This window comes from Lithobates pipiens, unplaced genomic scaffold, assembly GCF_037356315.1.
Source record: "Lithobates pipiens isolate NorthernLeopardFrog02 unplaced genomic scaffold, aLitPip1_a1.2 Scaffold_22, whole genome shotgun sequence".
Lineage (NCBI taxonomy): Eukaryota > Metazoa > Chordata > Amphibia > Anura > Ranidae > Lithobates > Lithobates pipiens.
In genome coordinates, this window is record NW_027507784.1 from 302,774,296 (window position 1) to 302,789,793 (window position 15,498).

At 41.4% G+C, this 15,498-nt stretch overlaps 1 protein-coding gene across 1 annotated transcript in view; it reads left to right on the forward strand.

The window, feature by feature from the left end:
• Positions 1-15,498, forward strand: part of NLRC3 (NLR family CARD domain containing 3) — a 52,406-nt gene that overhangs the window by 17,167 nt on the left and 19,741 nt on the right. The window contains exons 5-10 of the mRNA XM_077449272.1: positions 6,790-6,876; positions 9,103-9,186; positions 9,411-9,494; positions 10,295-10,378; positions 14,908-14,991; positions 15,160-15,243. Coding sequence (XP_077305398.1) covers positions 6,790-6,876; positions 9,103-9,186; positions 9,411-9,494; positions 10,295-10,378; positions 14,908-14,991; positions 15,160-15,243 — 507 coding nt within the window. The remainder of the gene's footprint in view (positions 1-6,789; positions 6,877-9,102; positions 9,187-9,410; positions 9,495-10,294; positions 10,379-14,907; positions 14,992-15,159; positions 15,244-15,498) is intronic.

Below are 15,498 nucleotides of genomic sequence, written 5' to 3' on the forward strand. Positions count from 1 at the left end.
AGAGATTTCCCTTCACTTCATGTCCCATAGCCAAACAGGAAGTGGGAAGAAATCTCAGCAAATGAAGGGTATCTCTTGGGACCCCAAGTTCACCAGAACTAGAGTCCCCATTGGAAGATTTCTCCTCTATTACTTTCTGGAAACCACCCAAAATTTGGGATTTTCTTTTACTTACTTTTAATGATAATGGTAAACAGGACAAATAGAGAGGGTGAATGTCATGACCTTAACAGCGGCACAGACAACAATAAAAACCTGATAAAAACCTCTTTCCATAATGAAAAAAAAAAAAGTTGCCTTTAGTTATACTTTAAAGCGGAACTGAGGGCATCAATACTCGCATTTTCAATGGTCCCTTGTCAGCATTTTCTCCTGTGTGCCAGTTTTCAGCCTCTGTTTTTGGCCAGCGCAGGATGACATTACTTCTGCACATGCGCAGGAGTCCATCATTCTGGCACACTAGGGATCAGGTCAGCCACTGTAAGCTGAGCTGTGAATGCGCAACTTAATTTACATTCTGGGGATCGCTCTGAGCAGGCAGGTAGGAGTAATTTATTGCAGAAGAGACCTTGCATGACATATCTCTTTTGCTAGAAAAAGCCTACATGCTCACAGTAAGTAACAGAGGAACTCTAGTTCTGCTTTAACATGCCTTGTTCTGTGGAGGTGGCCATCCTCACAGAAAGAGTTTCCTTATGTCAGAGCTGCCGATCTGATGACTATGACCTGATTACTGGTGACGGAATATTCAAGAAGGACGGTAGCAGGAAAGGTGGGGAAAGCTCCATAGAATTGATGAAACAGGAGTAGGATGTTCCTTGCAGTACCAGTCTTCAGGTACAGCTTCCTTTCCGGCAAGGAGAACAGTGAAAAGCACAGGAGTGACAAATCTAACTCCAAATCTCATAAGACTAGCAATCAGACAGCAATGCCTCCCATACAGCAGATATACTGTATACTGTAGCTATGAGCCTGTAGGCACAGGAGTGCCTATCACAGAAAGCGGAATTCTTTTAGGATACATTAAATACAAAAGATAAATCTTGTAGGGTACATCTTTCATGTACCCTATAACATAGCAAATCTTCAGTTTTTGAGTTTTGGTCCATTTCAATCCCTTGAGCTTTTCTCAAGTGATTGATAGGTTTTCTCCCCTTTAGGACCAGGCCATTCTTTGCTATTCTGCACTGCGCTATTTTATCTGGCAATTATGCAGTCATGCAATTCTGTACGCAAATGAAAATTATATCATTTTTTTCACACAAATACAGCTTTCTTTTGGTGATATTTGATCACCACAGTTTTTTTTTTTAAATATTATATATAAAAAAATCAAAAATGTTTTTAAAAAAATTATATATTTAAAAATAATTATATATTTCATCATAAATGTAGGCCAAAATGTATTCTTCCTTGTCTTGTAAAAAAAAATTCCAATAAGTGTATACTAATTGGTTTGTGTGAAAGTTATTGCACCTACAAATTATGGTATATAAATATGAAAACTTGTCAATCTTGATGTACTAAAAAAAAAAAAAAAAAATTTTGTTTTTTTATTTTATTTGTTTTTTAACATCAAAATTTATATATACTTTAAAATAGTTCAGTGTCACCATGGCAGCACTGTACTACTCTGGGGGGTGTTGATCAGGAATTTTTTTTTTTGTGATTACTAGTGATCTGTAGGTGGCTACAGCTGATAAAATGGTACTCACTGTTATAGGAAGCAGAGCTGGTATGAATGAGATTCATAGCTTTTTTTTTCCATTGCAATCATGTGATCGCATAGCACAAGATCTGCAGTCCATGCATGGGGCACAGTTAAACTGGAGCAGGCACAATAATGTACATGTACATCATTGTGCCTGCACATGCCACCCTACTGAATTATAACTGCTTTGGTGGGTCGACAAAGGCCTGCCGTTAATGCCTGTATAGGTCAGTAAAAGGGCACCTAAAGCCTAAACCCTTTTCCATAGATTTAGATTTAATAGATCTGTGTCCTAGCTGGGATATTCTTCCTCTCTATTTGTCCTGGTGATCATTTTCACCAGGAGAGAAGTGATAGCAAATCAAAGATGTTAGAGTTGACACAGGAACAAGAGCTGAGGTGAAACCATTAAATGGGGCCATCAGTTCTTGAAATACAGTATCTCACAAAAGTCAATACACCCCTCGCATTTTGAGTGAAAATGTCTAAATTGGGCCCAATTAGCCATTTTCCCTCCCCGGTGTCATGTGACTCGTTAGTGTTACAAGGTCTCAGGTGTGAATGGGGAGCAGGTGTGTTAAATTTGGAGTTATCGCTCTCACTCTCTCATACTGGTCACTGGAAGCTCAACATGGCACCTCATAGCAAAGAACTCTCTGAGGATCTGAAAAAATAATTGTTGCTCTACATAAAGATGGCCTAGGCTTTAAGAAGTTTGCCAAGACCCTGAAACTGAGCTGCAGAACGGTAGCCAAGACCATACAGCAGTTTAATAGGACAGGTTCCACTCAGAACAGGCCTTGACATGGTGACTAAAGAAGTTGAGTGGACGTGCTCTGAGTCATATCCAGAGGTTGTCTTTGGGAAATAGACTTATGATTGCTGCCAGCATTGCTGCAAAGGTTGAAGGGGCGGGGGGTCAGACTCTCAGTGCTCAGACCATACGCCGCAGGCTGCATCAAATTGGTCTACATGACTGTCCTCCCAGAAGGAAGCTTCTTCTAAAGATGATGCCCAACAAAGGCCACAAAAAGTTTGCTGAAGACAAGCAGACTAAGGACATGGCTTACTGAAACCATGTCCTGTGGTCTGATGAGACCAAGATAAACTTATTTGGTTCAGATGTTGTCAAGTGTGTGTGGCGGCAACCAGGTGAGGAGTACAAAGACAAGTGTGTCTTGCCTACAGTCAATCATGGTGGTGGGAGTGTCATGGTCTGGGGCTGCATGAGTGCTGCCAGCACTGGGGAGCTACAGTTCATTGAGGGAACCATGAATGCCAACATGTACTGTGATATACTGAAGCAGAGCATGATCCCCTCCCTTTGGAGACTGCGCCGCAGCGCAGTATTCCAACATAACGACCCCAAACACACCTCCAAGAAGACCATTGCCTAAACGGAGGGTAAAGGTGATGGACTGGACTCCAGACCTAAACCCTATTGAGCATCTGTGGGGCATTCTCAAATGGAAGGTAGAGGAGTGCGAGGTCTCTGATATCCACCAGCTCCTTGATGTCATCATGGAGGAGTGGAAGAGGACTCCAGTGACAACCTGTGAAGCTCTGGTGAACTCCATGCACAAGAGGGTTAAGGCAGTGCTGGAAAATTTGGCCCAATTCGGACATTTTCACTTAGGGGTGTGCTCACTTTTGTTACCAGCGGTTTAAACATGGCTGTGTGTTGAGTTATTTTGAGGGGACAAATATATATGTATATATATATATATATATATATATATATATATATATATATATATATAGCCCTGACCCCCGAAGGAGCGGCTGTTTTGTATGTAACTGAGGGACGTAGGTAAATTTAGAGAGCTATCATACTGTACCAGTATATTGCAGCCCGTCCGGCGATACCGTATGAGTGTAGATCCACTTAGTGTCCTTCAACTGAGCCACCAGGCTCTTTCTGAGAAGCCAGCCTTATGCATGGCCTTCTCCCGAAGAGTCCTCCCCTGGGTGCTTCTCCAGTTGCTGGGCCTCTCCACAGATGAGATGGCACCGGACCACCTTGGAATCCTCCTCTCAGTTACTTTGCCTCGGGCTATCCAGCCCCGAGACTCGAAATTGGATGGATCCGCACCCCAGGCCATGAGGGCCATGGGGGCTGGTCAGGAGGACCAGGAACAAACAAGCAGAAATATCTTCTGGACCGGAACCACAAAGCACGTGATCTCAGTACCTTAAATACGTTTTCCCAGAATGCACAGCAGGATGAAACACCCACTGGGCTGGTTCCGAGAAAGAATGGCACTCAATACACCTAGCTAAACTGCTTTCCCACACTTCCCAATGGTGACAGCGACACCTGTGGTCAAGGAGAACCCAGTGCAATCCAGCTAGACTGGTACTGAAATCATAATTTTACATAATTCACCCTAAAACCCAACTGTGATTTTAGGAATATTAAATTGAAAAAAACACATAGCGTGTGCTCTTCAGGAGCCAGCTCTACATACAGTGGGGCAAAAAAGTATTTAGTCAGCCACCAATCGTGCAGCCACCAATCGAGAGGCCTGTAATTGTCATCATAGGTATACCTCAACTATGAGAGACAAAATGTGGAAACAAATCCAGACAATCACATTGTCTGATTTTCGAAATAATTTATTTGCAAATTATGGTGGAAAATAAGTATTGGGTCACCTACAAACAAGCAAGATTTCTGGCTCTCACAGATCTGTATCTTCTTCTTTAAGAGGCTCCTCTGTCCTCCACTCATTACCTGTATTAATGGCACCTGTTTGAACTTGTTATCCGTATAAAAGACACCTGTCTACAACCTCAAACAGTTACACTCCAAACTCCACTATGGTGAAGACCAAAGAGCTGTTGAAGGACACCAGAAACAAAATTGTAGACCTGCACCAGGCTGGGAAGACTGAATCTGCAATAGGCAAGCAGCTTGGTGTGGAGAAATCAACTGTGGGAGCAATAATTAGAAAATGGAAGACATACAAGATCACTGATAATCTCCCTCAATCTGGGGCTCCACGCAAGATCTCACCCCGTGGGGCCAAAATGATCACAAGAACAGTGAGCAAAAATCCCAGAACCACACAGGGGGACCTAGTGAATCACCTGCAGAGAGCTGGGACCAACATAACAAAGGCTACCATCAGTAACACACTGCACCGCCAGGGACTCAGATCCTGCAGTGCCAGACATGTCCCCCCGCTTAAGCCAGTACATGTCCGGGCTCATCTGAGGTTTGCTAGAGAGCATTTGGATGATCCAGAAGAGGATTGGGAGAATGTCATATGGTCAGATGAAACCAAAGTAGAACTGTTTGGTAGAAACACAACTCGTCGTGGAGAGAGAATGCTGAGTTGCAACCAAAGAGCACCATACCTACTATGAAGCATGGGGGTGGCAACATCATGCTTTGGGCTTTTTCTCTGCAAAGGGAACAGGATGACTGATCTGTGTACATGAAATAATGACTGGGGCCATGTATCGTGAGATTTTAAGTGCAAACCTCCTCCCATCAGCAAGGGCATTGAAGATGAAACGTGGCTGGGTCTTTCAGCATGACAATGATCCCAAACACACCGCCTGGGCAACGAAGGAGTGGCTTCATAAGAAGCATTTCAAGGTCCTGAAGTGACCTAGCCAGTCTTCAGATCTCAACCCCATAAAAAAACCTTTGGAGGGAGTTGAAAGTCCGTGTTGCCCAGTGACAGCCCCAAAACATTATTGCTCTAGAGGAGATCTGCATGGAGGAATGGGCCAACATACAAGCAACAGTGTGTGACAACCTTGTGAAGACTTACAGAAAATGTTTGACCTCTGTTATTGCCAACAAAGGATATAGTGTATAACAAAGTATTGAGATGAACTTTTGATATTGACACAATACTTATTTTCCACCATAATTTGCAAATAAATTCTTTAAAAAATCAGACAATGTGATTGTCTGGATTTGTTTCCACATTTTGTCTCTCATAGTATAGATATACCTATGATGGCAATTACAGGCCTGTCTCATCTTTTTAAGTGGGAGAACTTGCACAATTGGTGTTTCTTCAAAATTGTTGTCAAATGAGAAGATAATAAAATAATTACAAAAATGTGAGGGGTGTACTTAGTTTTGTGAGATACTGTAACTGTCTAGATAAGGTTTCCCTTTACTTAGGAGAGACTTCCATTCATGTCCTGTTGTGTTATGACTGAGGGAAAATCTCCCCAACATGACACATACATAAAATAAATATATATTAGGTAATCTTTTAAGTAATTTTATCATATGATGATGTACAGTATTTACTAAAATGTATGCAGTCAACTGCCCACTATTTTTTTCAGATGGTATTCACCAGAAACCTTTAGAAATCTGGGCTTAACGTCTAATATGCAAATTATGTGATCTACTGAACCAGGCACTCAGGCCGCGTACACACGCGGGGACTGTTCGCCCAACTTTGTCCGCTGAACAGTGTTTCGGCGGACAGTCCGCTCGTGTGTGGGCTTTCAGCGGACAGTTTCAGCGAACAGTCCGCTGAACAAGGTTTTTCGGAAATTCCGTAAAACTGTCCGCTGAAACTTTGTTTCAGCGAACAGTCCCCTCGTGTGTAGGCTTGTTCGTCAAACTAAGTTCCGCGCATGCTCAGAAAGGATTTACACGCCGAAAGTTATAATGCAGTGTATAGGACGTTGTATTTTCCGTCCCGTCGTACGTGCCGTTCACGTCATCGCGCACGGTTTCAGCAAACTGTTCGTTCGTCGTGTGTGGGCAAGTCCGTCCATGCTAATTTTGAGCGGACTGTTTGCTGAAACTGTTTGACGGACAAAGTTGGGCGAACAGTCCCCGCGTGTGTACGCGGCCTCACAGTTATTTTATGTCTGTACCCACTATATTCAAAGATCTTTGGTAGTCTGAGAGGAAGGGGCAATAGCTATTGATAGCTATTCATTTTAGGTGATGCAGTGAAGAAAGCTTGGGATGAGGACCTGAATCTGTAATATAAATGATGCAATGTCCCACCAAATTGATTAATGACCATTTGCTGTGGCTTTTTGAAAACTGTCAATCTGCTGCAATCAATCATTACTATTTTTCTATAACCCAGAATGGAGAACAACAACTTTAAAGATGATGTGATGGAGCTTCTGGCTACCATCTTGCGAGCCAAGGACTGTGCCATCCAGAAGATCAGGTAAGAGATCTGGACTTTCTTTACTTTCTTAATCCATAAACCTCTTTCTAAACACTAATGCTTGCCAAGAACCCCCTGCTGTGGAACCACATATATAGTCTAGGGGATATCTCATCCCTTGACTTAGGTGCAAATTAAATCTACCCTTTAAAGGGATTTTAAAGCTCCAGTCATATTTAAAAAAATTAAAACTTAGCAGCTACAAAAACCGTAGCTGCTGACTTTCAATAAACATAAATGCTCACCTGTCCCAGGTTCCAGTGCTGTGCTCACCTGGGCCATTTTTTCCACCGATTTTCAGTCTCGCATGCGTGAGCTGAGCTGCATATTGTGAATGGTTCCACAGTCTGTGGGGGGGGGGGGGGGGAACTTCCACTCAAATCACCTAGTTGATCTGAGCAGGTACCCGTAAAACCAGGTACCCGCTCCCCCCTCCAAAAAAGTGCCATTTATTAAAGAGGAGGGAAGGAGGCCTTAAAACATAACTTCCCCTTTGGGTAGAGCTTTAAAGTCCAACTTTACCTTGAAATCATCACAGTCATAGGTATCATAATGGAAGTGTAAGATGTAAGTTGTGGACATTTCTTGATATTGTACCATTATGAAAATAGAAAAAAAAAAAGAATTAGCTAAATATATTCCAGGTGGATCAAAACGAAAGGTGCGGAACTTCCACACTGATCTGCGGCCAAAATGCATATGCGATTTTACCGCTCTTGCTGTGTGGTTTTGCCAAGGACACACAAAAAAACGAATCGTGGGGGCGTGTTTTTGCTGCAGTTTTACTGAGTTTTCCATTGCTTTCAATAGGAAGGTGCGTTTTTGGTGTGATTCTTTTAGCTTCCTAAACATGCTCCAAAGATGCTGCAAGCAGGATTTTTTTTTCACAGCAAACGAAAGCACACCATCCCCATGTGAACACATTCATTGATTTTAAAGGGAAGCAGTTTTCTTGAGCATTTCAGGCGCGCTTTTCTTTAACACAAAAAGGCTTGAAAAACTTCTCAGTCTGAAAGGGCCCTTACAGTTTATTTTCTTTTGAAAGCAGCCACATCATGAATAGAAAAGTCTGTCCTCTGTAATGAAGTACCCTTGCTCTCTGTGTGGAAGCAGTGGTCCCTCTGTAGGGTCCAACAAAAACCCTTGCCGTGTCAAGCCTATAGCTCTGCAATCAGCGAATCAGTGAGCTTTTTAGACTGGGTTCACAGTAGTGCGATGACAGACATCGCATGTGATTTGCACCACATTGCTGTGCAGATCACATGCAATGTCTGTGCAATGTTAATTCAGCAATACAAAATGCATGGCTGAAATTGCATCACATTTGTACCAAAATGGTGCAGGACCCTTTTTTTTGGTCTGCACTGGAATCAGATCACATTGGGTGTTCACACCCATGCGATCTGATTCCTGTACCATTTGACAGTTCACACTGCGATATGTGAACCAATCTGGGGGTGTCATCAACTTTCTGCTGACACTTGCAGTGGTTTGCATAGGGCAGTATGAACCGCTGGCACTGGAATCGCGCAGGTTCTCGCATTGCATATATGTGAACCGGGACTTCGGCAGGGAGTGCGTTAGACCCTCCAGAGAAAACACTGCTTCAACACAGGGAGCAAGTTTCACACCTGAGCTTAGAGATTTACTCAGGCATTTTTTAAAGCACTTTTGTAGCTTTTTACAAGCATTTTACAGCTTCAGGCATTTTTGTTTAGCCCATAGAAAGCACTAGGCTGAGGAGAGGGAGAGGAAATTAGGGGTGAAGAGCTGCTGTTTAAGAAGAAAACGACTGACAAAACGCTTGTAAAACGATCAAGTCAGGCATTTCTATTGAAGTCTATGAGGCTAAAAATGCTTGTAATTGCCAAAAGGGAGCTCTTGTACTTTTTTGAGTGACAGGCGTTTTACTTCAGGTGACAAAGCACTCAGATGTGAAAAGGGGTCGTTGAAATTAATGGGATTTGGCTTGTTGAGTGTTTTAGAGCTACAAGCTTCAAGCTGACCATCGCACAGGTGTGAATGGGGCCTAAGATGTGTCTATATAACCTGCTCTCCCATTACAGAACCATTGGTTGTCTTTAGTGTTTCTTAAGTCAAAACAATATTATTGTTTTTTAATTATGCTGAAGTTCCTTATTAACCATGTGCATTGCGAAGATAATCATTATATTGTTTATACTGCAATAATTACAGTATGAATGGTTTGCTGTGCTCTCTTTGCAGTCTGTCGGAGAACCAGCTGAGTAACAGAGGTGTGAAGGTGCTGGGAAGAGCCCTGATGGTGAACCGTACGCTCTGTTCTATTGAGTAAGTTGTGCAGTACCAGACTCAGCTATTACTATGTATCCAATGCCAACATGCAGCAGAGGCAGCCATCTTGTTCTCTGAGACTTTTTTGGGGAATTTACTCAAATCAAATCTCAGATGCCCCAAGTTCCTGGTGACAAATTTGCTTCTTCTCCATGTGTATGCTTTGTAATCAAATTATAAAGATGAAATTGTCCATAAACCTATTATATTTTATGTCACAGCCTCCACGGAAATAGCATTGGTCCCAGCGGTGCCAAGGCGTTGGCGGAGGCTCTAAAGAACAATCAAGTGCTGCAGAGCTTGAAGTGAGTAGAAAATGCCAAGTTTACGCTTTATGTATATGTTCAGTGTGAAGACCTTTCCTCAAGAGACTAGTATTTGGAAAGTGGGTGTTGGGACCTGGGGTGGTATTCTGAGCATAGGCTGGTAGATTTTATTGCTTGAATGGATATTTTATAAAAAAAATATGATGGTTAACCCAAAATCTTTTGTTTTGGATAGTCAGAAGGGGTTACAACCTCTGTCAGTTCCTCTGCTAGTTGAGGAAAGTGGAAAAACAGCGCTGAGACCATAGGGTTATCTTCTTGGTATTGCCATCTTAAAGTATTGATGTTGATGTAAATTATCCCCAAGTGCCTTTTACACCCCAGAGGATCTCCACAGTCTCCTCGGCTTGTAGTGTAATGTAACAAACATGGAAATTGAAGCGCCACACCACCGCTAAGAGGTCTAGCTACAATTTCTCACTTTTTACGATTGTCCACCTAGCTTTTTTTGGAATAAAGTTGTATCTGGACCTCTTAGCAGTGATTTAGTGTGACAGTTTCCAATTTTTTTTTCCTGCTAGGCAGATGCACCCTCAATAATGATCCTGGTGATCACTGAGTTGTCACCAAACAGGAATAGAAGGTAAATCTTCCAATGGGGACTACTGTCCCAGTGACTACTCTCAAATAGGAATTTATCTCAGTTCTTGTTGCATCCAAAGTGATAAGCTTAATAAGAGATTAAACCTTTCCCTACTCTATCCACAATGTAAAATAATGGCTTTAGATATACCGTACTTTAAGTATTTTCACGATGCATGTTATTTTTTATCTTTCAGTCTTCAGAACAACCAGATCAAGTCTGAAGGAACGACGTACTTGGCCCAATCTCTGCTGCTGAACCGTAAGCTGATGGCCCTGAAGTAAGTATAGGTCAGACTGTCCGGGGAAGGTTGTGCGATTCAGAGACACATATATGTAGCAAAGGAACATGACTTTAGGTCAACCTACAGGTATTTCATTGATCAGCAAACATACCTTTAGAAATTGCTATATTATGAACACAGCATTCAAGACGAACTCCAGCAAGTCCAGTTTGCTTCCAAGCTGACAATATAAATGCAATACATTTTGAGAAAATCAACCTGTCTGTGTCACCGCTGGAGAGAGTCACTCTCTTTATTCGATCATTGTCACTTGCACTGAAATTGAGGGAAAAGCCAAAACGTTAGTTGTCACCAGAACTGGGATAGAGGGAAAATCTCCCATTGGGGACACCTTTTCCAATGACAACTGTCTAAGGCCTGGTTCACACCTATGCATTTTTTAGTGCATTTTCAGTTTTGCAGAAACACAATACAGTCCATGTAACATGGTTTCCTATGGATGTAGCTCACATCTGTGCATTTTATGGAAAGGGCCAGAGGGTTTTTTTCTAGTTTTTGGTTCCATAGTCTTCAATAGTTTAAAGATGTGTTGTTTTTTTTTAACGCAAAATGCACCTGCAATATGCAAAGTGAAACATGCATAGGTGTGAACCAGTCCTTAGAGGAGATTTTCTTTTCCTATGGGGAGATTTCTTATCACTTCTTGTTGTGTCTCTGGAGCAGGAAGGGAAATCTGCAAATGGGACACAGACAGCAAAAAAAAAAAAAAAAAAGGCGTGGCTCTAGTTATATTTTTTATGTTTCAATCATTTTTATTGTTTTGAAAAAGCACAAAGAAGTACAAGCACACAGGGAAGACTTAGTTCTGAATAAGGCATCATACATCACGAATCACGTGTGTAAAAGTGTCACACAATATCAGGTTATGCAAATTGTATGAAAAACAAAGTTTCCCAAGCATTATATACTGTCTGTTCATTCCAATGGGGCATAATCCATGTTCCTGAAAACAGCACCACAAATAAATGAGAATAAGAGTGCTATGACATCTGTATATATAACAGAAGAATTGTGAAGTATGGCCTCAGTTCAGAAAACAAATATTAATACACAGTGTACCATCATCCAATAATAGTTCAAAGGGGAGGAGTATTTTGGAATTTTGGAAATGGAAAGGGAGCTGTACAAATTGATCTCCTTATACCAAATCACAGACCAAAACGACAAAGGAATGTTGGACTATACCGGTACTTAATTTACATACATAAGAATCAAAAAAGAAGTATAAAGTAAGATTTCATATAAGTTTTAATACAGAGAATAGAAAAATTGCACAGAAAATAATGTTGAAAACTAATACACCCCAGATTCGTATGTACAGTTACTCATGGTGGAGTTCCATTCTGGAGGTGCAAGTGAAAGGTTCCTCGACTAGTTTTGCGGAATTATCCGCTTCATCCGGAGGAGGTCTAAAATTTAGATATACATTAAACAGTGCGTAACAATCAATAATTCATATAATTACGCAATAATATGGATATATAAAGAAAACAAAATCAAGACAAAAACTATACAAATTATTTGAAATAAAGGGATTGTAGGGAACATTTGTTGCATCCAGAGATACCTATAGGGACAGAGAAGGAGGAAAAAAAAAAAAAAGGGGAAAGAAGCGAAGGAGGAAAGAAACACACTACATAAAAGAGGAGTCGAATCCACTCTATATTTCCCCACTGGCGGCCATGGGGGATAAGATACATATGATGGTGGGAAAGAAAACCTATAATTATATGTATAATCCTATAGTGGGGTATACCAATAATCCCCCTAAGGTGAATACAAAATATACATATCAAGTAATAAAGTAATTATTACCTGCTAAAGGCTGTATATCAGGCAGACATCGTTGGCAAGTGGCATTGCGTAGCGGTAGACTATAAGTAAAAGAATCTGACAATGGACCTTACTTATATTCTACCGCTTATGGCCATATTAGGCATCCTTATATGGAAGACTTATTTTCCTGTATATTTGTTTGCAGGAACATTTTACTCCCTACGGGAACTACTGAACTTGAGAAGTCCTTACCCCTGGTAACCATCCTCGGATGGGTGTGGGGTACTCTACATACATATTAATTGTTGGTATTAACTCTTTTTGAGTATCGATGCTAATTATACACCACTAACCCTACCATTTGGATGCTGTTTTCTAGCCAGGTATACGATATGTTTTAGGCCCGGTTCACACCGCTGCGGGGGGAGATCCGGATGTGATTCGCACAGCAAATCACATCCGATCTCCGTAGCGATGCGAGTTCAGCCATACAGATAGTATGGCTGAATTCGCAGCACTCCCACAGCAAACTCGCACGGGACCCTTTTTTGGGTCCGCAACAGAATCGGATCGCATGGGGGTTCACACCATGCGATCCGATTCCTGTGCGAGTCGGCAGATCGCACTGCGATATGCCGACGGATCTGGGGGTGTCATTAACATAACATTGACACTCCCAGCCGTCCGCATAGGGCAGTGTGAACTGCCGGCGGAAGGTGTGCGATGCGGGTAAACGCCGCGGATTCGCGGCGTTCCCGCATCGCTATAGTGTGAACCCGGCCTTAATAAGATCTATAATCTAACCTATGGCTTTATAACATAATATATCATATTATTTGGATTTTTTTCTTTCCCCTCCCTGTTTTGCAGTTAGTATTGATAGTTAGAGCGCTTACATAATTTAATGGGCCCAAGTTCCTAAACATGCAATGCCACTTGCCAACGATGTCTGCCTGATATACAGCCTTTAGCAGGTAATAATTACTTTATTACTTGATATGTATATTTTGTATTCACCTTAGGGGGATTATTGGTATACCCCACTATAGGATTATACATATAATTATAGGTTTTCTTTCCCACCATCATATGTATCTTATCCCCCATGGCCGCCGGTGGGGAAATATAGAGTGGATTCGACTCCTCTTTTATGTAGTGTGTTTCTTTCCTCCTTCGCTTCTTTCCCCCTTTTTTTTTTTTCCCCTCCTTCTCTGTCCCTATAGGTATCTCTGGATGCAACAAATGTTCCCTACAATCCCTTTATTTCAAATAATTTGTATAGTTTTTGTCTTGATTTTGTTTTCTTTATATATCCATATTATTGCATAATTATATGAATTATTGATTGTTACGCACTGTTTAATGTATATCTAAATTTTAGACCTCCTCCGGATGAAGCGGATAATTCCGCAAAACTAGTCGAGGAACCTTTCACTTGCACCTCCAGAATGGAACTCCACCATGAGTAACTGTACATACGAATCTGGGGTGTACTAGTTTTTAACATTATTTTCTGTGCAATTTTTCTATTCTCTGTATTAAAACTTATATGAAATCTTACTTTATACTTCTTTTTTGATTCTTATGTATGTAAATTAAGTACCGGTATAGTCCAAAATTCCTTTGTCGTTTTGGTCTGTGATTTGGTATAAGGAGATCAATTTGTACAGCTCCCTTTCCATCTGTATATATAAATTAGAATAAGAGTGCTATGACATCTGTATATATAAATGAGAATAAGAGTGCTATGACATCTGTATATATAAATTACAATAAGCCCTTGTACACACGATCGGAGATTCCGACCGAATGTGTCTGATTGGAGCGTTTTGTCGGATATTCCGACTGTGTGTGGTATGCATCGGACTGTTTCCGTCGGAATATCCGTCGGACCAAATTTTCCAACTTGCTGGAAATATTTTCCGACAAAATGCTCCGATCATGTGTAGAGAATTCCGATCGGACAAAGTGCCACGCATGCTCAGATCAAATTCCTACATCAAAGCTATTGGCTACTAGCCTGAACATAGTCCCGTCGTAATAAAATAACGGCATCACGTTCTGAACGATCAGATTTTCCGACAACTTTGTCCGACCGTGTGTATGCAACAGTTTTGGACAAAATCCGTCGGACAAAATCTGACGGATTTGGTTGTCGGAATCTCCGACTGTGTGTACAAGGGCTAAGAGTGCTATGACATCCATAATGAATGGGAGACTACAGCCCTGAATTTGAGTCGTGTAACCATGCCTCAAAAAATATTTTCAAAACTCAGGAGAAAAATAGGAAAAGATAAAAAATGGGTGAAAGAAAGAAGAAAAAGAGGAAGAGCAGAAGAGTAGAAAAAGTATGTCCCCGTTGGTAGACCCTCCAGGACCAGGCCCCAAGTCCTGCCATGCTCACTGTGACGGTCTGTACATTGCAAATGGCTCTTGATACATTTTGATATTGACCACACACACACAGTACAATTTTCAGAATATTTCAACCAGATTTCAATAACAAAAATGATTGAACAGATTAAAGCAAACAATTGCCAGCTGATTTGGACCCAGGAGAATATGGGGAATCTCAGCTGACTACAATCATTAAAATACGATTGTGATCATATATATATATATATATATATATATGTATTGTATGGAGACTTATAATGCTTTTTGGGGCTGTTCTGTTGATAAGACTGATCTTAACTGGAAAACTAGAAGCATGCCTGTTTATCTTGCAGCATTCAGAAGAACAGCATTGCCTGGGAGGGGGCAGAGAGCCTGGCAGCCAGCCTCAAAGACAACCAGGTGCTCCAGGAGCTATGGTGAGTCCATGATTATAGTTGTAACTGTCTGCCCTCTGTGTCCTCCTGTTATTACTCCTTCGTATCACAAATGATAAGAATAAACATTTAACCTCACGTTTCATCAAACTCACTGCTTTGTACATTTCTGTGCCCATCCTGCTGACAAACACCTGTTCTTTCATTCAGGTTATCCAGCAACACATTGGGAGACCAAGGAGCCACAGCCCTGGCTGAAGCTCTCACCAAGAACTCAGGATTAATTATCTTAGAGTAAGTGATACCCACAGGTTTATTACGGTAAATTTACCCGATACAAATGCATATCCTCCTGCAAGGTGTCACCTGACTTTCTGGGAACTCACAATGTACATACAAGCGTTTTTTCAGCACAGCATCCAACCTGTCTGTCTTCCATGTCAGATCCTGGCATCCACCATTCCATTTATACCTGTCTCGGGGTCTCGGGGTCACTGGGCTCACTGGCTAATTCACTAGTTTTAAAGCCTTCTGAACAATTAAAGAGTA